Source organism: Neolamprologus multifasciatus, chromosome 15 (genome assembly GCF_963576455.1).
Source record: "Neolamprologus multifasciatus chromosome 15, fNeoMul1.2, whole genome shotgun sequence".
In the NCBI taxonomy this organism is placed as follows: domain Eukaryota; kingdom Metazoa; phylum Chordata; class Actinopteri; order Cichliformes; family Cichlidae; genus Neolamprologus; species Neolamprologus multifasciatus.
Window position 1 is genome coordinate 25,127,381 of NC_140453.1, and position 23,689 is coordinate 25,151,069.

The 23,689-nt window shown below is 42.5% G+C and overlaps 1 protein-coding gene across 1 annotated transcript in view; it reads right to left on the reverse strand.

Annotated features, from left to right (window-relative positions):
• Nucleotides 1-944: 944 nt before the first annotated feature.
• Nucleotides 945-23,689, reverse strand: part of nmbr (neuromedin B receptor) — an 89,644-nt gene continuing 66,899 nt past the window's right edge. The window contains exons 4-5 of the mRNA XM_085132880.1: nucleotides 6,804-7,042; nucleotides 945-3,251 (exon numbers count right to left, since the gene is read on the reverse strand). Coding sequence (XP_084989006.1) covers nucleotides 3,092-3,251; nucleotides 6,804-7,042 — 399 coding nt within the window. The 3' untranslated portion in view covers nucleotides 945-3,091. The remainder of the gene's footprint in view (nucleotides 3,252-6,803; nucleotides 7,043-23,689) is intronic.

The following is a 23,689-nucleotide window of genomic DNA, read 5'->3' on the forward strand; positions in this document are numbered from 1 at the left end:
CTGTCTGTCCTGCGTGCTGCACAACAACATTCAATATTTAGTATTTACTGCTGTTTACACTTAGCTAGATTAATGCGATGGTGTTGTGTATAGTATGTTGCATTGTTTTGTTTTGTTTTTTTTTTGCTTGTTTTCTATTCTTTTTCTCTCAACAGGTGATCCCGGAGATATTTTTTCTTCCCCCCTTTCTCACTGTCCCTCTCCCCTTCTGTTTTTCTTTTCCTTCCTCTTTCTTTCTCCCTTTCCTATCCCTCACTCATGTCTGTCCCGTCTGTAACAACTGAAAATAAAATAAATAATAAAAACAAAGGTCGATCAAATGGACCAATACGGCAATGCCATGATGATCCATTTGGCAAAATAAATCCATTGGGTATCCTTGTTGGTCTTCAGACAACAATTCTGACGGCTAAAGAACCAAATGGGACAGGCGAAAAAAAAAAAAAAAAAAGGAAGGTGAAGCATGCACAACATCAAAGAAAACACACTCAGTTTAAAAGACAAGAAAACTGACACCAAAACACGGCCAACAGGACGTCACAGCATCTCTTTGAAAACATGGCACAGATACTCCATCAGTTATTCACGCTAAGGCAGAAGCACAAAGCTCTGTTAGGTTTTGCATTCACCAGGAAAGGCTTATTATCAAAATCTGATTCTGCGGTGACTTCAGTTACAGGTGAGCAAGTTATTGTCGGGTGATGATGGTAATCTTGTTCCATGGATGGGTGAGGAGCTGCTCCTGATTGTTAACAGTCGGTAACAGGATTCATTGAGGAGATCAAAAATGAGCATGAGTGTGTCACAGCTCTGTCCTCAAGAGCATAAGTCTGTGTAATTCTTTATTTCACAGGTCCATAAAAATTTGTGATGCAATTAGTTAGTAATTATGGAAGGAAAGGGGAGTTCAAACTAGTCACTCTTACTTCATAACCCGAGGAGTCTTAATGAAGTGCACAGCAGTGCAATGCTTTGCATATGGGATTTATCTACAAGCAGGCTAACAATTAATTCACCAAATAATATTTGTTTGGAAGCAAAGCACTTCCTAATTTTAGCTCTTATTAATGAATCCATGTTTAAAGCCCTCTTGTTTCTACGTTGCTTTAACAGCTTCTTAAATTGGAATCAATCTGCTTTTCCCTTTTTTCACTTACATCTCTGGTTCCATTGTCAAATACTCTCGTGAGCCAAAGCTCCAAATACTGATATCAGTGAAATTTGTAATACCTCTGGAGGTCACCTGTGATCATAATCCACTTTAAATCTGCAATCTAAGATTGCACTGCAAAGTATGCATCACATTTGAGCCAATAATAAAGTCCAGTGTTGGGCTGAAGTGTGTCGGGTTGGTAGTTCAGTAAAAATCTTTTTTTTCTTCTGCTTCTCTCAGAGTTGTGGAGGCCGATATAAATGAAACCCTGGAATCGTGCCACTACACTACAAGTAAAACCACTCACAGAAAAAGACATTTCAAACCTATCAGGAGAGCAAAAGTCTCTTAAAGCTCGAAGGATAATGAGACGGATGACATGAAAAGCAGGAGGAACAGTTTGCTGCCTTTCAAAAGACTCTGCAGTTTATTGGCAGCCAAACAACAGCAACATTAAAGTCTGCAGTTCAAAAACAGAAACATCAGGGAATCTGAGTAAAACAGAGACTCTGCTGATGTGAGCAGACGGGTTCAGGTTCCCCTTTTAACACCAAAACTATGGCAACAGCAACATTTATTTTAAAATGAAAAGCAAGAGCTGCTGTTTGTTGGCTGTGAGGGGAATTTCTCCTGTACAAATATACATTAAAGTAAATCAGCAATCTCACATTGCTTCCAACAAGATCATTTTCTTCTCATGAGTAAATCAAGAGCTGCAACTTCAGGCTCATCTTAAGCTATGTGCCTGTCAGTCATTTTCAATCAGACCCAAGATGCTTCCTCAGTTTGGCCAGCGACTCAATTTGAAGCAAGAGAAAGTGACCCGCAGCTTTCCAGCAGAGGATTATGGATCACACTCTGTGCTCGAGCTTCTCAGGTTGGCGATGCTACCGCCTGCAGAAATAGGCCACACTGGGTACTTTCCTAACACCCAGCAGCACTTTGAGATTTGCTCCATGAAAACACAAGCAGGACCTTGGTGAGGACAAATGCCCGCTGGCCTCCAACTCAAACCGCCTGTGTTATTGTTCAAGGACCAGAGGGCTAACGAGAGCAGCCCTGCCAGACCCTGTTCTCATCAGAGGTCCTTATGAGTTCAACACACACAGCAAGTTAAAGAGTTTAAGGCTGCTTTCAGTAATGTGACATCCAGAAAAACAAAAGCACTTTTCACAAAAAATGTTTTAAGACTGTTAGCTGTTAAAACCTGATGGATACAGCAAGCAACAGAGCCACAAAACAAAGAGCTACCAAACAGATTCAGGTTCAAGTGCATTCATCTCCAAGTGGTTTTAGCAGGAGTTCAGATAAAGACAGGCAACACCCCATCACTGAGTAGCCTCCGAGCATTCTCCGAGACATCCTTGGATAAGACGTGAACATTTTTCCTCTGAGAGTTCTGACACTTTTATCTGAGGGCAGCAGACAAACGAGCCCACTCAGTGAAATCAACACACAAAAATGGCATTTTAGATGAGTCCATTGACGGTGAGCCTCCCGGCAGCAAAGCACGGAGAAAACGAGCAATAGCTGCAGATATGCTAACGTTGCAGCCATGCTGTCGGCTTTAAAGTCTGTGAGGCTTTTCTCACAAATTTGATTCCATCCATCTTTATTTTTTATGCAGTTACGGTTAATAAATCTGGAGAATCGTCCTGGAAAAAAGTGTTCTTAGTTTTAATACTGTCCGTGTTCGTCTTGTATTTCTAAGAGGCACTTTCTGTTTGGTTGCCAAGGTAAGGATGTAGACGATAAGTCTGATGGGAAAGGAGCGACCGTTGCAGCCATTCAACTTGTACAAGACTTGTGTCCGCTGTCCTTCCCTCCACCCATCTATCCATCGCTGCTCCGCAACAGAAAACCTCTCCCTATAATAGTCCAACGTTCACACTCGGGAGGAGGTTGAAGCTGAAAATGTCAGACTCTTAGCGTCCTGCTTCACAGAGCCACTTCCTGTCTGTTGGGGTTTCCATTGGCCGCCGGAGCGAGGGCAGCAGTGGGCGTGTTTTTCTTGATGGAGGTGAGGCGGATGTGGGAGGTGCTGTGCAGATAGCTGGCTTGGCGCTCAGGGCGAGGACCTCGACCACATCGCAGCTGACTGAGAAGGAAGAAGAAAGCAAAACTCAGTGCAGATGTTAGTGGCGGGATTCCTGTTTACCAGATATTTTTATCGTTAGGAGTTTGCAGGCGTAAACCTCTGAGTGGTCAGTAAGCCTCTGTATCCCGATATAAACATCAGCCCTTTTACCATTTCACAGATGAGGAGAGGTTTGTGGGGAACATGCAGTGTGCCTGCTGAAGCTGAAAGCATGTGAGATTAGCGTGTTAAAGTTTTACAGGATCGTAGTTTCGTAGCTGAAAGGGCAAAAAGAAATCAGGTCTGGTTTCCATTTATTAGACTCATGTCACTGAATTCTGTTTTCATAAGCTGACATTTCAAACGTATTACTTCTTTGTTCCACTACAAAGAGTGTTAAGCTTTTGCTTTATCTATGATAGAGAAGATGATTGTAGCACTGGGACTACAGAGTTTTACTCAGTAACTGTCTTGGCAAAAGAACTCACAGCGATGGTTGCACATCTATCTTTTTCCATGTTTCAACAAATTTTTAACATTTAAACCTGCTGTGGAGGAGAGGATTGCTAAGCTTTCTTCTGCCTTTCCCTGACTCATTGTTGGGCGTCGTTGTGTCACTGCCGTCAGCCTAAATATCTGGAACCGTGCGCACACGATCCTGCCTGCTCAATACCACTACTGGTGGTCAAAAATGCAACAGTGTAATTTAATCTGTCTGCAGCATGTGAGACCATTCACTATGTTTAAGTTCTTCTTTCAGATTTTAGCACAAATGTGGATCTGCATCTAGAGTCAGACGTACAAAAGAACAACAACAACAAAAAACTCGGGAGTAAAGACTGGACTATGTATGCACAGAGGGTTGATGGGGGAGTAAAAGAAAACAATTCAAAGACAGAGATGAAACAACCCAAAAAATAACTGCTAAACACCAACATAAAAGAAACGCAGTGAAGGCATTAAACTCAATAAACTCCAGGCAGAAACCAGAAAACACAGAAACTCTTCACTCGCGTAGAAATAAAGCAAAACACAAAAACTAGAAGCTCTACGATAATAATAAGGAGTAATCAAAACAGGAATGCACTCTGACATTTCTGTAACAGAAGAACCTTCACAGAACTCACACAGGAAACTAAGAATTCAAATCTCCTTAAATACATCAAACCCAAGGACCACAGGACTGCTGTCAGCTGTTCCTGCTTTAAGTCGTAGCTCTGCAGTTTGGTTGTCTGCAGTTTTACTTACTCTACTTCTCTTTTGTAGAGATTCTCATTCAACAGTAGCTGATGAAGAATTTAATTCTATGCTGATTTTTTTTAGCCAATAATTAATCATTGATTACAGCCTATATGGAAAATCTGCATCATGTCAGCCACAGATGAATGCCTCTTTCCAAAGAACTATTAAAAACTAAAAAGAACTGGCATGCATGCATGTGCTGGAGATATTTTTCTTCCAAAAGTCATAATCCTCAGAAACAGGCACACATGTTAATTGACTCTCTGGGTGCAAAAGGTGAAGAAACATTTCTGTACTTGAAGTAAATCCTCACACTTGGACCAATTACATTGTTCACCTGTTACTTTCTTCAAAACAGGCAAATAGCTATAATTGCATCCCAAAGGCACATTTTACTTTTCCTGCGGCGTCTCTGCTGCTTCTGAGGTGTCAAGACCTGCTGCAAATCTGAGCTGAATGAGAGAAAAGCCCGTCCCCGGGTCACGGTTTCCCGCTTTTTGGGAGGGCTGTGCCATGGTTACGGTGAAGAGTTTAAATTAGGGTTTCCATCGTGCGGAGGCAGAAACATGATGAGTTTCAGGAGGTTTATTGGGTACTCAGGAGGAGTTTTAGAAAATGGCGAGGCTGTGATTATTTTTCAGCAAGTTATAAGAATTCATTCAGACTGAAGAATGAAATACTCGCTGTGTGGTTTTTATCTGAATGCTCATTCTTGTATAATGTTCGCCCTCTAGAAAGTTTGATTAGTCTGTGTCTGCAGCTTCATGCGGTGTAAACACTCGGAGCACAAAAACAACAAAAACACGCTGCCAATGCCATGCAGCGCAGACAAAGCGCGGCCTCGGCGCGCAAAGACGTTTCCATCCGTATCCTTCCACCGTCTGTAAATCAGCTACATTCACATTTTATTGATGCAATCAGTAATGTAGTAAAGACTCACTGGAGCATTCAGCCTCTGCTTGTTTTCCACCTTTTTATGGTGACAGCAGTTAATGTGAGCAGTAATAGAGTTAGCTGTAGCAGCGTCCAGTAAATCAGCATGCCGTGAACATTTCTACCTATAGTGAGACAACAGCAGCATTCACACGTTCAATCTAATTTCTTCTTCAGTAGTCGACGTAAAATAAACACAACCACGTAATTAAGCGCATTTTATATCACAGAACAGCCGAGACGAGCTCTGAAGCTCCTGCATTCGCTGGCTGACATCAAGCATCTGCCTCTGCTTGATGATTTTGATTTTTGAAGCTGATATTTGTAACTTGAATAACACACAATCCTGGCACCAGTGAATTTTAAATAAATGTAGAGCACTGACAGGCTGTTTGGGAAAATTACTGACATATTTCTGAATGACTGACTGACATCTTCAGTGGGAGCAGCTGAACCTGCAGCTGAGAGCAGAGTGAGATGTTAGTGTTTTATAGACAGTGAAAAAAAGAAAGCAAGGGAAATGTATTCAAATGTAGCTTTTTCCATATGTCTATTTTTATTATTATTATTTATTATTTTTCTTTTCTGGGAGTTTTGTGTGTATCCAAATAAGTGCTGCTGAATATTTTACTAATCCAAATGCTGCAGTGCAGTTATGAATAACTGTCACGTCCGGTGTGGCAGACGTGTGGAATTGGAGATAGGACCCAAAATGCGGCAGCTCTGGTGCAGATGAGTGTTTATTTAACAAAAAAAAATACAAACAGCAATGGCATGGGTGAAGGTGAAACAGGAAAACCTAAACTGGGTAAAACTAACAAAACAAACCAGAAACGAAGATGCAGGGAGGTCCGGGGAAATACATACGGGGAGACCAAGGGGAAACAACACAGACAAACCAGCAACGACTAAGACAGAAGACACGACTTAAAAACACTCAGAGAACACAGGGAGATTACACACAGGTGGGGGACACAGCTGGGAGTGATTAACATGATGAGACTAGGGAGGCAAACTGAAAACACTCACATAAGACGCAGACCTTCACAATAAAACAGGAAACACATACACGCAAAGACACAGACTAGGAAACGCGGACTTAACACAGGAATAGATGGGCAGAACAGAATAACACTAAACAGGAGGAACAACAGAACCAAAATCACACTAATAGAAAACACAAAACGCTGGGTCAAAAGGACCCAGGATCGTGACAGTAACACTCTGCAGGAAAACACCAGTGTGCACACTTTGGAAATATTAAAGGTGGAACTTGCCCACCTTATTGTTTGTGAGATGTTTGAGAACAGTGTCATCTGTCTCTATTCTCTGGGGTAGTGCAGGGATCTGGTTAGGTAACATAACCGTCTCAGGTAAAAGCACCTGAATAACTCTGACCTGTTGAAGTGTCTGCGGAAACTCTCACTGAGCAGGTAGAGCGCGAATGGGTTGACGCAGGACGAGGAGAAGCTGAGGACCCGGGCTAGAAGAGTGATGACGAGGTGGGCCAGCGACAGATCCATCTGGTGGTAGTGGAAGGAGCGGTACATGTAGAGGACGTGGTTTGGGAACCAGCACAGGGCAAACAGGCCCACAAAAACCAGCACGATCTTAGCCAGACGCTTCCTCGTCTCCATCTGGAAGAAAAGGATTTAAAGCGATGAGACATCACAAGCTGGAGGGACTAAACACAAAACAGTTTTCAGTAAAAAGAGCTGAAAGATTTCCAAACTACATCTTCAAATGGAACTCACTGGATCTCACATGATCAGACCTCTCTGTGGTTCATTAGAGGAGACATGAGCTGTGGAGGTGACTTGGAAAAGAAAAGGATCTGTCTGCATGTTGAACTGTCTGATTCTTATAGTTTGGCCAGGGTCACAATGAGAGCATGTGGAGGGGATACAAACTTTGACAGGGGGACAAAAGCAGGAGGGGACATTCACGCTGTCTCTTATGTGCACAGTTACACTTGCACACATCCACAACATCCATAAACACCGATTATAAACTAAGATGCCACGAATACAAAAACCTTAAAGGCGCATTTAAAAACACAGACACGGTCCTTTATAAAGGACTTTCCCTTCATGATTTTTTAGTCTTTTCTATATTTGTCTCACTTTCTTGTTTCAGATCATTACAGACATGTTGGTATGAAACAAAGATGGGGTGTGTGTCTTTGTCACAGACTCTGAGTGCAGAGTGTCCTCCACACATTTCCAGATGTTTTGCAATTTTCAAGTGAGGTCTTTAAAGATTTAAAGCCAGCAGCGGTTTAATGACCTGTTTTTGGTTCCATTACGAATGAAGGGAACTTCCCAAAGTCTGCCTTTGATGGCCCATCAGCTCCAACAGCTCCATCAGCTGCAGTGCCCTCCTCAGTAACTGCTGCAGAAACACTCAGCTACTATGATATTTTGTTACTCCAGTAACTTTTCAATGTTTAACTGTTTCCATTACAGCCTTTAATTATAGCTTTAAAAGTGTGTCAGTAGAATTCAGCTGAGGGGGCATAGTGACCTTTTTGGACACTCCTGGCCCCTGGGGACGCTCCTAATGCAGAAGCTCATTTTGGCTAAAGGTCTTTCTCTGTTAAAGTGACTCCTGCCTGCTCCTGCCTGTATGCAGGGCCACAGCCACACATACTCGAGGCTTTGTTGGTCGTCCCTTTTAAGAACATTCAATGGTTTTGGGGGCATATGTCTGAGCACTGCTGCAAACGTATTAGAACGGGCGTGTTGGAGTCCATCCCGGGCATGCATTTTATTTATTCTTCCTGAAATTTGTAACTTTTATACATTTTACATGGAAATTGCTTTGCAATGAAAAACTCAGAATCAGGAACCAGGTACAGTTAAACAAGAATGGCAGTTTCCCAAGTAAGTCACCTGCATCATTCAAGTTTTTGTTTAAGCCTTTTGCTTTTATAACCTCACGCTTGGATTACTGCAACTCCCCTTTAATAGGGGTTGGCCAGGGGACTTGGTCACACCTACAACCGGTGCAAAATGCTGCGGCACGGTTTTTAACTGGTAAAAGAACATTTGAGCATATTACTCCAGATCTCCTTACACTTGCTTCCAATTTAATTTAGGATTGCTTTTAAAATCCTTTTACTGTTTTTTAAATTCTTAAATGGTCTGGCACCTGTATATTTGTCTGATGTGTTGCGGTCCTATGTCCCCCCTCGTTCACTCCAGGCAGCCGAGCAGCTGTTGCTCTCACTCCCTAAATCACAGCTGAATTATATAAACAAATTATAATATGGTAAACTTTTGAAGGTTTAAACCTGTCTTAACCTCTAATTTCTTTCCAGGTTCTCACAAAGTTATCTGGACATTTATTTTTATTTACTTTATTTAATTGTATTAATGTTTTGTTTTAGGTTTGCTGTGACAAATGTCTTCAGTCACTGAATCGTTTGTCCAACCCTCTATCTGTTCACACACACACACACACAGTATAACTTGTACGCCTATTTATATGATGTGATTCTCCAATAATACAACCTATGTTCAGAGTTCTTGTGTATCCCTGCCTGCACACATTTGTTTGGCTTGATTTTTAGTCTTTGGAGGATAAAGTCATTACTGCATGGATTGTCTCACTAATGAGTGTTTTTGCAAAACTCAGCGTTGGCTAATTAGAATTTAAGAAAACCCACCATCTCCTCCCTGAACACCATAAAAAAAAGAATGTTTGTCACACAAGTTGAGTACGAATATTTTGTGACAGCTGGGATGTTCATGAAAAGCTTTCCATTATTATGGTTTTGCTTTTTTTTCTGTGTCTGATGGCTCTGCCCAAAACATATTATTTGTTGGAAGTGAGCAGCATATACATATGGAGACTGATCTGTATTTAAAGATGAAGAATAAACCTTTCTGGAGACCAAAGCAGAATAAAAGCTCTCAGGGAGGATGCTGAAGTGGATGGATGGGTCAGCGTCTGCCAATCAGACATGCTGGTTTATTTTAATAATGACTGCAATCTTCCCACAACCTCAGTCAGTTTTGTTTGTGATCGCCGATCAGAAAAAAACATGCAGTTCTCACTTTAAAGCACCGTAACACCAAACAAATATTCATATAGGCCATTTCTTCTTACAGTCTGATGCTGATTAGTTAGAAGCAGATTCGGTGAGCCAAAGTTTCTATGGTAACCATCAGTCTTCATCAGTCGCACCAAAAGGCATTAGGACTTAATAGTAATTTTTTGACTAATGAGTTGTCAGAAGTGGTGAGTCTCTCCACAGCATGTCCCATTTTTCTGTATTAAACACTTGTAACTGTATTGCATGAATCCAGAAGGCAAACAGAGTTGAAACATTTGCCTTCATTAATGGGTTTACATTTGAAAAAGTTGTACATACATTTAAAAAATGAATACATAAGAACATAGCAAGTAGTTGACCCAAATGTCTGTTTGAACAGAGGAGGATGCCACAGTGTTGAGGGAAAGGTTTTGTAGCTAAGGTTTGCCCTTAGTTTTCAGACAGGTATGGAATGATGAGAAGACCCAAGGATCCAGCGTGGAGAATAGGAGTGGAGTTATCAATGATATAAGTGGGGGCTTTGTCTCGTAAGTTCATAAAAGAAAGAACTAAGATTTTAAAATGATACCTAGACCTGACTGGAATCCTCTTCAGACACTTGTATGTAGCAGAGTATGTTGAAAGCATTTTGTACAGATGGGAGGCAATTAATAGATGCATTATACAGACAACAAAATAGACCATTACAGTAGTCAAAGCTGGAGGAGATAAAGCCAAGAACAAGAATGTCCAGTTCACTTTTTGAGACAACAGTCCTAAGTTTAGGAATATGTCTTAAATAGAAAAAGTAAGCACGAGTCAGAAACTTGTTATGAGCATCAACAGTTAAAGAGCTACATGTGCTAGCTTGAACAGTGGATGAGAAAGAGCTCCAGAGGGATAATTAAAGACTCAGTCTTATTTGTGTTAAACTGCATAAAAATATTTACTGTCCAACCATTCACTGCATTAAGTCAGTTAAAAGCAGAGGCACAGTTGATTGTCGTCAGCATACGGATGACTAGAAATGGTTCAAAACTAGTAATAATGAGACCTAATGGCAGGATATACAATAAAAATAACAAGTTACTTAAACCAGATGATAATTCAGCTACATCTGACCAGAAACTGCCAACTGAGTCATCGCAGTGAAAAATAAAACTCTTTCCACAAACGCATCTGAGCAGCATAAATTAAATGGGCTTACTTGTCTTTGTCCTTACAAATAGTTTAACCTACTAAACCACCTGCTAATGCTAAAAATGGTGAAATGCTAACACTGGATTGACAATGACAAGATGAATTCATGCTGCTTTTTGTTTGTCAGGCAGGACACGGAAATGCTTAGAAGCAAACATGAGAGATCCTCGCAGTAAAAACAGGTAAATCAAGCAGTTTTGCCCCTCGATCGTTTACTCTGGTGTAAAAATGTACTCGAGCTCCATGGAACTGACAGTTTGACTCCCATTGGGACTTGCATATGAAAAGCAACGATGAAACGGATGGAAAACAGAATGAGTGATGGGCGGAGACTCCAAAGAATGGATTTAGGATTATAATACCAGCAGATGCATGGAGCGTACGCCATCATAAGAGGAACCTGACCTTGTCAGGCTGATGCTCAGCGATTGTTAGAGACACATGGAAAAAGGTCAATCATGTCAGTCAAATGCATTTTATACAGGTCCCCCATTTCTGCACACCACAGCCCAGCTTGACACAAACATGCAAAAAATGTCAGCGGCGTTTCTTCAAAGAGCTTCTCTGTGTAGGGCAGAGGTCACACCCATCAGACCTGCTGTCTGTCTGATGCTCCTTTAAACAGGAGAGCAGCACACTGACCTTCACCATTCCCTTTTTAAAATCCTCATGAGCACAAATTAAACTCCGAGTGCATTCAACCTTCTCACTGCAAACACAGAAAGAAGTAGAAAATCAGCTCTGCAGTACGATGTTTGACACAAAAGGCCACACGGAGTACTCGGTGGAGGATTTTATTCCCCCTCAGGTGCACAGAGGTTTTTTCCTTCTCTGTGCTTGCATCTCTTTGATATTTCAGTGACTCGCCGTGAACGTCACAGCACTGCAGCGAGACACAGTTTGTCAGTAACAATCAGCCGGTGCAGAGTAACAAGGACCGGGGGCGATCTGTGTGTCAACTTCATCATATGCTCATGCTGATTGGCTGTCACAGGAGTCACCTAAATCCTCTCGAGACTTGTTTAACTTAAGTTTCATTTCACTCCTTTGACCAGAATGTATTAGTTTTAAATTCTGTGTCATTTGATTTGTTAGTTTTATTCAAAGTTCACACACAGACGCGTGTCAAAGAAATGCTCAGCATCCCACACCCAGGACTTTGAGTTTCACACCAGAATTAAAAGGCTCAAGTGAAGCTGTAGCGCACAAATATCAATTTCATGGGGTAGAGATTTTTATTTGGGAAAATTTCATGTTTTTAAAGGATAGAGATAATCAATTTTTAAATAGATTTTAATTGTAGTAAAACCCCTTCTGCGAGCATCTGCCGGCTTGATTAGCAGCATGAAGCCAGCAGCAGCTGAGAATTCACAGCAGGACCTCCCGACAGCATCACCTGCAACCTGCAGCCGCCACAACCAGCTGCTTCTCCTACTCACAGAAAATTTCTGCTGCGCTGTAACTTCACTCCTAACACCTGTTTCACTATTTATCTGGAGGCAGGTATGTCTTGTTTTTAATTTAAGCAGTCAGTTAGCATGTGGTAACAGACTACTAGGTATGTCTGGACAGGGTCAACATCCTTGTCAAATATGCTACTACAACTAATAATAACGGTCATAAGTCCTGTATTTTATTTCAGACATTATCCACACAACACTGTTAGCACTTATTTACATTTCTCTGGCCCTGAAATTCTCTGCTGATGTTTAAATGTTGTATCAAAGCGTAATCTGCACACAATAAGTGGATTGTCAGCAAGTGAATAAATTAACTGAGGCGTGCATGTGTTTCTTTTCCACAGTGAACCTCTTTAATGAACACGTTGTGCTGCGTAAAGAACAGATGTGTCTTTCCAGCTACGCATCATTAACAGCACCCAGCTGCTTCTCACCTCGCCTGACTCCACCATTAAAGATGAGAAACGTTTGTAGAATAAAAAAGTTAAAGCGACAGCAAACTCTGCTGATTGCAGAGCAGGAATCATCTCAGTGCTGCAGGCGGGCTGCTGATTTGTGTTTGCTCTGATTTGCTGCCAGCATTCGGGCAGCGCTTGGCATCTTTCCCGAGATCCTCTTAGGCACCTGCTGCTACAGGCCACTACTCATCTGGAAGGCTGGATTATGTCAGTGTGTGTTTGCATGAACTTTTAGAGGTACAAATAAACTTTTCCTACTTCTAATTTCTTTGCAGTTTGTAAATTATTTATTTAATGTGTGTGCCTGTGCCTCTGCATGTGAGTGTTTGTGCTCATCTGGGAGTTGAGAGCTGTCGGCTCCCATTAGAGGTACATCTGAGACGGATCCATCACACAGCCATCACTCTTTCATTTTGCTTTCACACTCCACATGCTGCAAAAATGCCAATATCCAGAAAAGCCACAACAATCCAGAACTCAACACACATAACTGACAGTGAGACCCATGAACCAAAGCACAGGGTCATACAGAAACATGAAGACAGAAATCAGGGACTCAACAATATCACACGGAATCAGACCTGATAGTTCAGGTCTGATTCAAACTCAGCCTGCATGGGAATCCAAAGTTAGGACACTTGGAATAAACCCTCAGTAGAAGCCCAAGAATCCGATGCCTTCATCAAACAATTAAAAAAGAAAAAAAAACTTTAGAAAAAACCATGGGACCAAGACGGCAAGAAGAGGCTTCATTTTGTACTCGCTCCGAGTGTGGTGGATCTTAGTGTCTTGCTAAACATCATAAACCTGGGCAGAGGACGCTTCCACAGTGTTGGTGTTCCACTCATGTGTAAACTGTAAAAAAAAAAATACTTATGAGCAAAATGGTTGATTATGACATCTTATTAGTATAAATTGCAGTGGACATTCCCACTGTCTTCCAAGGAGCATTTGGGCCTAATCAGCGCTGCTTTTGCACAGGGGCCAGTGACTGATTTAAAAATTACACAAGTCCTCCGCTGGACTGGAAGTGGGTCACAGAAAGTTTTCATGGCTCAGCTAAGACTCAAATGTTACAACACACCTGACATTTAACCCAACCAAGGTGGACTAGTGGCTGAGTTTGACTTAACACTACCAGTCAAATAAAATGCAAATATGGATCATATTTGGGTTGTTGTTATCAGGACAATATTCCTGGAAGGACTCACTGCAGGTGAGGTGAAGAGCTTTTCTAAAGTTAACAGCTACACTTGTTACCACAGTTCCAGTGACAGCCTCCATCACCCCTCCACCTCTCCACCTGTTCAAGCAGAAAAGTGTTTTCTTTAACAGACCATAAAAGTTGATTTACTGGCCCAGGGAGGCCAAACTAGTCTGGACACCTTGAGGTCTTTGCACAGTAATTTAGACAGTTATTTCAAAGTCTTATCTAAACTAACTGGTTTTAATGATGGTGAAGATAAAACAATAATTTGTAGCTTTTCTTCCGCCTTTTTTCTTCTTCTAGCATCTTCTTTTCTCTTTTAAGTGGATTTGAAGTGTTTCTCTATGTGAGTTGTGTGATTTGGGGGCTTTTCTCTGTATTATTTTAAAGTGTTCACCTTAAAGATAATAGTGATTTGGTAGTATTTAAACAAAATCGAATAATTTTTGATCTGTAGCGGTTTCTTATAATGCCTTTAGTCAATCATTGTTACTTAAAATCAGCCCCAAAAGTTAACACTCTGAAGACTTTCAAGAAAATTCTAGTCAGTGCTTTCCTTGTTTCACTCATGTTAATGTTAATGCAAACATTCACAAAGCAACTTTGTCGGCACCCCAAAGCTTTAGGTCTAGCTTTAGATGTAGCTTTAGTTCTACCTTTGGTTCTACCCTTAGTTCTAACTTTAGGTCTACCTTTGGTTCTACCTTTAGTTCTAGCTTTAGGTCTAGCTTTAGGTCTAGCTTTAGTTCTACCTTTGGTTCTACCTTTAGTTCTAGCTTTAGTTCTACCTTTGGTTCTACCTTTAGTTCTAGCTTTAGGTCTAGCTTTAGTTCTACCTTTGGTTCTACCTTTAGGTCTAGCTTTAGGTCTAGCTTTAGTTCTACCTTTGGTTCTACCTTTAGTTCTAGCTTTAGGTCTACCTTTGGTTCTACCTTTAGTTCTAGCTTTAGTTCTACCTTTGGTTCTAGCTTTAGGTCTAGCTTTAGTTCTACCTTTGGTTCTACCTTTAGTTCTAGCTTTAGGTCTAGCTTTAGTTCTACATTTGGTTCTACCTTTAGTTCTAGCTTTAGGTCTAGCTTTAGTTCTACCTTTGGTTCTACCTTTAGTTCTAGCTTTAGGTCTAGCTTTAGTTCTACCTTTGGTTCTACCTTTAGTTCTAGCTTTAGGTCTACCTTTGGTTCTACCTTTAGTTCTACCTTTAGTTCTACCTTTGGTTCTACCTTTAGTTCTAGCTTTAGTTCTACCTTTAGTTCTAGCTTTAGGTCTAGCTTTGGTTCTACCTTTAGTTCTAGCTTTAGTTCTACCTTTAGTTCTACCTTTGGTTCTACCTTTAGGTCTAGCTTTAGTTCTTTTCTAAGGTTGAGCTGCCTGATGGTGGTCATCCATCGCAGGCAGACCATACCTCGGGTTCATGTTTCCATATTCTCAGATGCTTCCTCCGCCCACGCTCACCTGGTCACAGTTTCCTTTTGTTCATGTCAACTTTTCACCCGTACACATCAGTGTAAAACTGTCTTTTGTATTTCACCATGTTAATGCATTAGACGTAACCAGTGAATATTACTTGTGTACTCTTTTTTTACACTTTGAATTTAAGCATGTGTCTTTCCTCAGACAGTGTTATTCAGCTCTTCTCTAACTGTCTCAGCCTGAGAAAAAATTGACTTTCAATCATGCAGATCACAAACACCTTCCTCGGTGTGCTTTGTGGCTTCTCGTTGGCAGCACCTGAAAAGATCTCTGTTCGATCAAAATGCAGCACTATGAAATGAAATTTGCTGGGAGCATCTTATCTGTGCATGCATTGTCTGACTTCTGCCTTTGGCTTGTTTTTGATCCTCACAGCTTGTTTGTCTGAGGGAAAGTCGCAGTGATGATTAAAAGAAAAACTCTGATTGTTAGTGGGAAACAAGACATGAACAGGCCTCTCTTGTATCAAGATCACACACTTTGTCAACACATCCATCCACCTGAATCACTTCACTTTAAAAGGAGAGCTGCACCTTATCAAACATATGCAGCAAAAACACATTTCGATGCAGCAGGCTGGATACGTGAAAAACTCCACACCATAAAGACTTTAAATGTCTCCATAGGAAGTTGAACTTTCTCAACTCCTGTTGTTGGATGTGTGACGACAACAAGCATGAAAAGCAAAATAAATCTGGGAGTGGGAAGCAAAAAGAACTTGTCTCTGCTGCAGGGCACACACTCCAGGCTACAGAGAGAAATGTGAGTATGTATTCATTCATATTTCTGATGCTGACGTCAGTGGTTGAGTTGGAAAAAACAGAGTCCATTCACCCACACAAAACTTTCATGATATGAAGGTTTCAGAACTCAGAGGAACAACTCTGAATAAAAACATCTCAGAAGCAAAGTATGAATAAAGTTAGAGGGAACAAATATGCATGCATCAATACAGGAATCATGGGGTGTACTTAGTTTTTCATAGACTGCATAGAAACTAAGTACACCCAATTATTCAATAATAAGATGATAAGAACTTGTGTTGTTTGCTGTAAGCCTCTTTTAACAGAATAGCTTCAGTTCTTTGAAGTACATTCAGGAATTTTCTGTTGCAGATTTACTGCTGTGCTCAGGATCATTGCCCTGTTAATGACCCAGTTTGGTCCAAGCTTTAGCTGTGGGACCGACAGCCTCACATATAGAAAACTCTAGAATACTTTGGTAAAGAAATGAGGCCACTGAGTGACTGCAAGACGGTCAAACGATCATCACTGCACAGCTGATCTGATGTGTTTGGTTTACTCCAAACCTGCTGCTGTGCATTATGGACAGAATCTCAACAGTCCAAAGGACTTTATTACAGAAGTCTTGTTGTTTGTGCAGATGAAGCTTTACACACTTGGGCGCCCTGCTGGCACACCCTGGAGTTTCTCTGACCATTGCATGATCAGAACTTTGGATGAGATATATATATATATATATATATATATATATATATATATATATATATATATATATACATCGTGACGTGTGTGTGTATATATATACACACACACACATATATCCAATGGTACTGATGATTTTCTGCGTGTTTATCAACCCTCCGCTGATGGACTGTCATGCTGTCATGGCAGATGGCTGGCATTCCCTGAGCTGGCATTCCCTGAGCTTGGAGATTTCTTCCTGTTAAAAGGAAGGTTTTTTTTCTCACTGTCACCAATTGCTTCCTCAAAGAGGGTTCTTTGAATCCTGAGGTTTTCTCTGTATTATTGTACAATATAAAGGATCTTTTTGTTGTGATTTACTGCTATACAAATAAAACTGCAGTAAATTATTTAATTTTGGGACAACAGCCAGGCCGTTAGCTTCAGCTTCATCTAGCTAAATGCCCTTCCAGTAACACACAGGAGTGTGAGAGACCACAAGCAGCCTCACTCCAGTGGTCTAAAACCGAGCAGAGTCCTCGCAGAGATGTAGAAGAGCAGCCCGTCCACACACATGCACTCAGACTCCATCTACTACAGTTTTATTTTGTAAACTCTGTGACTGGAGGGCTTTTCTGTGGGCTTTTCTTTTGTGAGCATTTCATGAATAAAAATGAACTTTTCTCATTGTTTTCATATCAGAGACAGAAAATGGAAAAGTCTCACTAAAATCTGCTGCTGCAACAACCTCTGTGTGTTTCTGAAGTGGCAGCCTTTGTGTGTGTTGTTGTTGGCCCTTACTGCTGCTGCCATTGTTGGAGGTTTTGCTGAAAGCACATGTGGCAGCAAAACAAGAAAGAGACAAATTATGATGTGTACTCCACTGCTTATCTGAGGGGCTGCTGTGATACAGGACCTACAAACGCTTGGAAGCACCAGTAGATGGTCAGAGGTGGGAGCCACGTGTGATGGAAAACAGCAGAAAAGGAAAGACACTTACTGGAACATGCATACATATACTTCTGAAAATAGCTCATGTGGACATACTTGATCAACACCATTAATTTATTTACAGAAATCACAAATGCCTTGCTAACCATTTCAGTTAATCCGAGAATAACAAAAACTAGAGCTAGCTGAAAAAAAGGCTATTTGGTTTTTGAGAAGCAAGCTCCAACAAATCCAAACGGCCCTCCAACCAGCATATTGTGGTGTCACAGGCCAGTTTCTGCTCTTTCCAGTTCATTAAACTAATTCTTTTTGCTCAGAGACATCCCTGCATGTAGTTGGTAGAAACTCTTTTTCATAAGCAAAAACTAAATTGGACTAAAACTTCTGTGGACATAATAAAGTGCACAGCTTCAGCCAAGATAATTGTCTTCAGTTTTCTGCTCTGCACACTGTTTAAGGTATAAAATTATTTTGCCAGCATCTTTGTCACACTGAACCACCTGTTGCTCTGAATATTATTAGTTTTTCTGTTGTGAAGATTACCCAGGAAAAATGGATGGGCTCGCTCTGTCCTCCTGCTCAACCAGGTGTTTTTGGCAGCTGGTGATTGGTTCTTATTTTCTCAAAGACCAGTTTAGTTGAACACCAAATATCTGCAATGTGTGACTAAACCCTTTGATTTTGTTTGACTGTTGGTCCCTGTTGTCTATGTAAATGGATTGCAGTTATATTTATCTTTAGCAAAACTCAACGAATGCTTTTCATTCACTCACAAATGCACAAACCGTGCGAGGTACTTGGCCACCATTTTGGCCTAGCTGGGGGTTTGGTGTGCTGTAGGTCTCACTCCACCATCTATTTTCACTTTAAGATGCATAATCCTGATCACGAGATGACCTAAGTTGACTTGTGAAAGAGGTGGTATTGGAAATAATTAATAATACTCTGTAAGCATTACTTTTTTAAGCGCGATGTACCAAACCGCACAAAATAGCATATGAAAAGTTCATGTTTGCCATACGCCATACATTCATCATGCATGCATATTATGCCCTTATTTGTTTCAAGCTATACAGTTTCTGTGAAATTTGCATAAGCAACAGGCTCAGTTTCTGAGGTCCCATCCCTTACACGCTCTTTGTAAATACAGATATTAATTTAAAACAAAAAACAGTTTGTGCTGGTGAAAAAAAAATTGTATGCACATCAGTGAAAAATGGTCTGCATGCTGAACCGTCTTTACCAACAATAACAACAACTAAAGATAGTTATAGAACCTTGGTAGTATATAGTAGTATAGAGACCTGCTGATGCTTCATCCAACACACCCCACTTTAACACGCAGTGCGTCTGCAGCTGTCTACAACCTGCTGCTCCTGACACTCACCCCCACAGTTTTTGTGGTTTCAGTTCAGTATGTTGCTCCTCTCTCTCTCTCTGGCTACGTCCACACGTACACGGGTATTTTTGAAAACTGAGATTTTCCGTTTTCGTTTTAAAAAATCATCCCGTCCACACGTAAAGGCAGAAATGAAGGAAAACGCTGCTAGGAACATGCCAAAGCAACAGGTGGCGATATATTCCTAACCAGGGGCAATTCTAGCCCATTTTTGCTGAAGCACCCCCAAAATGAATCAAAGCACCCCCAATGATTTCTTACTTTTTTTGACAATATTTGCTGTTTGTGTGACACACTACTAAAATGTAAAAAACATACAGTACTTGGTTGAGACATAACATTTTAACAACAAAAGTATAGATACCCCCCCCCCCTCCCAAAATGGTTTGTTCCAGCTCGCCTTCTCCCTTACTCTGACTCCAGTGCCAGCCCGTTGCTGCCAGAGCAATGGTGGCTGAGACGCAGCAGAGCGGAGGTGTAAGTGCCTGGCTTAAAACAGGACATGTTAGCTGCATTTAACCTTCAGTTACTCTTTATATAGTTAGGTAGGAGTCAGACCATGTTTCTTTTTAGCTGAAAAACATTACACTCAGGTAACCTGCAGTATTGAAAACGTGTTTTGCGACAATGTTAGCTACCCTACAATCCATCCTGCTCTGTAGTAAAATCAGCGAAATGTGACTGTCCTGTTGCTCCCATTGAAATTTATACAGCCTATTTAAAAGCTAAAACTTAAAATTGTCCGTAGCCTGCGGTTGTTACCACTGTCCTGTTTGAAATGGAATGAGAGAATCTGGTTATTTTGTCATTTGTGCCTATATTAAACCCAGGAGCCATATTCAGGTAAAAGTGTAAGAACAAATGATCCGTCCACCAAGGGTAATGTTGGATCAGTGTTTCAATATTTATATATTTTATTAGATGTTTATGTGGTTTGGTTATTTGCCTTTTGGTTGAAAGTACACTGAGAGAGGACTTTTTTTTATTAGTGATCTTACTAATATTTTTTTTCATATTAATGTAATTTTTTCATCTTTTTTTTTTTTTTTTTTTTTTCTTTTTTTCGCCTGTCCCATTTGGTTCTTTAGCCATCAGAATTGTTGTCTGAAGACCAACAAGGATACCCAATGGATTTATTTTGCCAAATGGATCATCATGGCATTGCCGTATTGGTCCATTTGATCGACCTTTGTTTTTATTATTTATTTTATTTTCAGTTGTTACAGACGGGACAGACATGAGTGAGGGATAGGAAAGGGAGAAAGAAAGAGGAAGGAAAAGAAAAACAGAAGGGGAGAGGGACAGTGAGAAAGGGGGGAAGGAAAAATATCTCCGGGATCACCTGTTGAGAGAAAAAGAATAGAAAACAAGCAAAAAAAACAAAACAAAGCAACATACTATACACAACACCATCGCATTAATCTAGCTAAGTGTAAACAGCAGTAAATACTAAATATTGAATGTTGTTGTGCAGCACGCAGGACAGACAGCGCACAATGTGCTTTGAAGTAGCAGCCAAGAAAGGTGTGATTTAAGTCTACGAACAGTGAACACCCATGTGCACACCTGTGTGGATCGGCGCGCTTGTATTCAAATGGTTTCCCCATGTAATGGTCTGCTAGAGGATGTAGAGAGCCATAGCCCCGTCCCCCAGGGCATGAAGCAGGCATGGAGGAGATCCAGGCCCCAGACATCCAGAGGCCCCAGAGTGCAAGAGCCCAAGGAGGACCACCGGAGGGGCATCCGTGCCACCTTCATGGGAAGGGCTGAGGATCCCCAGACGAGGGGTCACCCAGTAGCCACCGGGCAGGAGCTAGAGGGGGCTGCACCGGCGTGCCCGCCGGCTCCGCCGGCAGCCAGCTGTGCCAGAGTGAACCGAGCCGCAGGCACAGAGGCCGGAGGCCCGAGGGCCCCCTGCGCCCCGGAAGAGGCCCGACCGAGCAGCAGGCGCCAGGCCCCGCCAAGTAGCCACCGGGAGTGAGCCGGTACATACCCGAGCGCCCAGCCCCGGACACCAAGAACCAACAATGCACCGACCCCTGAGGGCATCAGTCACCGGCAGGGAGTGTGGTGAGGGGAGATAGGCCTCCACACTTTGGAGGGCCTTGGAGTTCCCAGAGAGGTGGAGTCTAAGACCCGACCTGACATATAGACACAGACAAACAGGCACACACAGACACAGACATGCATTCCCACCCTCATGCACACATATACAAACACTCAGCACTCGCCCAACGTAGGAATAAACGTAAATGGACATGTACACACAATCACACTCCCCAAACATACTCTATACCCCGGGTCCAGGTATCCTCACCCCCAGAGATGGAAACGGCACCCAGACCCAAGAGATATTACCCTTCCCTCCGGGGTGGAGGCAAGCAGATCGCCCCAGGCTCCGCAGCAGCAGGGAGGCCGATCGGACAGCCAGCATCTCTTCCCAGCCCCCCCGCCCCGATGGCTAGCAGAGAACGGGGGTGTGTTAAGACCCCATACCTCCCTCCTCCCGCTCAAGTGTAGTGTTGCTGCGTGTTGCTCTAAAGTGTATTTAAAACAAGGGAGAGCATGGTGCTGCTGCCAGAGAGCAGCAAGTGTTAGCACGGCCCCTCCCGAGAACCCTCAATGTCTACATGGATTTAAAATTGAGAGGTGGGCACCGGCACCAGAGGTAGGTTTGAATACACAGACCGTCTACTGGACGCCGTTAACGTACCCACCCTCAAGGCCCTATATATATATATATATGTGTGTGTGTTATGAGAGTGTGAGTAATGTGGATGTCTAAGTTGTGAGATAAAATTGAGGCACAGGTGGCCAGAAGAGGACAGAGGGGGGGGGAATGTCTCCCCTGCACCCTGATGACACACCTGCACCCCAAAGCCCTACCTGTGTGGGTGGGTGTGGTGGAGCGGGAAGAGGGAGGCAGCCGGGGATGGGGAGGAAAAGAAGGGAGGGGAGGGTGTCCCTCCCTAGGGCCAGCTCCCCCGCTGACCCCAATATGCACCCCCGTCCTCCGGTATCCACCAAGGCAAGGGAGCCCAGGCCCATCCAGACCGGGGCCTACGGCAGCAGCACCGCCAAGCCCCACAGGACCCGGGGCAGCCCACCCCACCCCACCGCAGAGGAAACTGTACCCACCCCAACATTCAATCATCTCCCAGACTACACAAGACACAGACACCCAGGTTAAGTTTATTCTCCACCTCTCCTATGTCTCTCCCCCACCTGCAGAGTGGACTCCTGCAAAGATGGAACAACCTCCCTGCCGGTTCAAGAGCCCCCCGGTTAGGCCGATGCACAAGAGGCCCCCTGCGCCAGGGCTGAGCCCCCGTGCACCCACCCGCCCACAACCTCGGCGACACACCGACGAGGACCGAAGCCCCCAAGGCCCAGCCAGAGCCCCAGCACGGAGGCGAAGCACCCCCGAACCCCAAACCCCCACGCCCGCCCCGGATCCACTCAGGGGCAGCCAGGCCACCAGGCCAGTAACCTACGTCCGCCAGCACAGACCATCCTCCAGCCCCGCTGCACGCGGCCACGAGGAGAACAACCTCTGAGAGCGACCAGAGCCACTAACCAGGTTATGAACACAACCCCCGGGTTAAGCCCTCCAGGGATAACGTCTCTAGGGGTCCTCCAGGTGCCCTAAGCCCATCCCAACCTCCACATCAACCACAATAGCCAAGGCGGGACCAAACCACGACCCCCTACCCCCGCTAGGTGATGGAGCCGATCAAAGGAGCCCAGAGGGATTGATCTAATGTGGTGGCAGAGGCTATATCGGGACTAATGTGATCTATTAGATAGTTTCTATATTGGCTAGAATTAAGATTATTTTTATTTTTCCAGTTCATGAGGACCGTTTTCTTGGCGATGCATAGGGCAATAAAAACCATGTGGACTGTATTAATTTCTGTAGTGACATCATCCAAATTTCCCAACAAGCATACTAAAGGGGAGGTTGGAATTTTACATTTCAGACACTTTGATAAGTCCTCACATATCTCGTGCCAAAACTTCTGCACTGGTGGACAGAACCAAAGAGCGTGGATGTAACTGTCTGGTGTATTGCCTTGACAGTGTGAGCAGTTGTTGGCGGATGTAAAGCCCATCTTAAACATTCGATGACCTGTATAGTGCACTCTATGCAGTATTTTGTATTGTATTAATTGCAGATTGGGATTTTTAATCAATTTAAAGGTTTTTAAGCAAATCTGAGACCAGACGTTTTGGTCTAAGCTGACTGATAAATCTGCTTCCCACTTTGCAATAGGAAGGGATATTGATTCATCTATTTTAGAAAGTGTTCTGTATATTTTAGATAATAGTTTGGGGGATTTAAGAGTAAGAAATTGAACCACACTTGGTGGTGTTTGTAATTCAACTTGACTGAGGTTAAATTTCTTTTTTACTATGGATTTAATTTGTTGATATTCTAAAAATCTTTTCTTGTTGATCCCATATTGTGTAACTAGTCTGTCAAATGGAATAAATTCTGTTCCCTCTAATATATGTTCTAAGTATTTAATTCCTTTACAACTCCATTCTGGGAAATTAATCATATTTTTGTTTTGTAATATGTCAGGGTTATTCCAGATAGGTGTACGTTTGCATGGGATTAATGAAGACTCCGTTATTTTTAGAAACTCCCACCATGCTGTCAGAGAAAAGCTGATGTT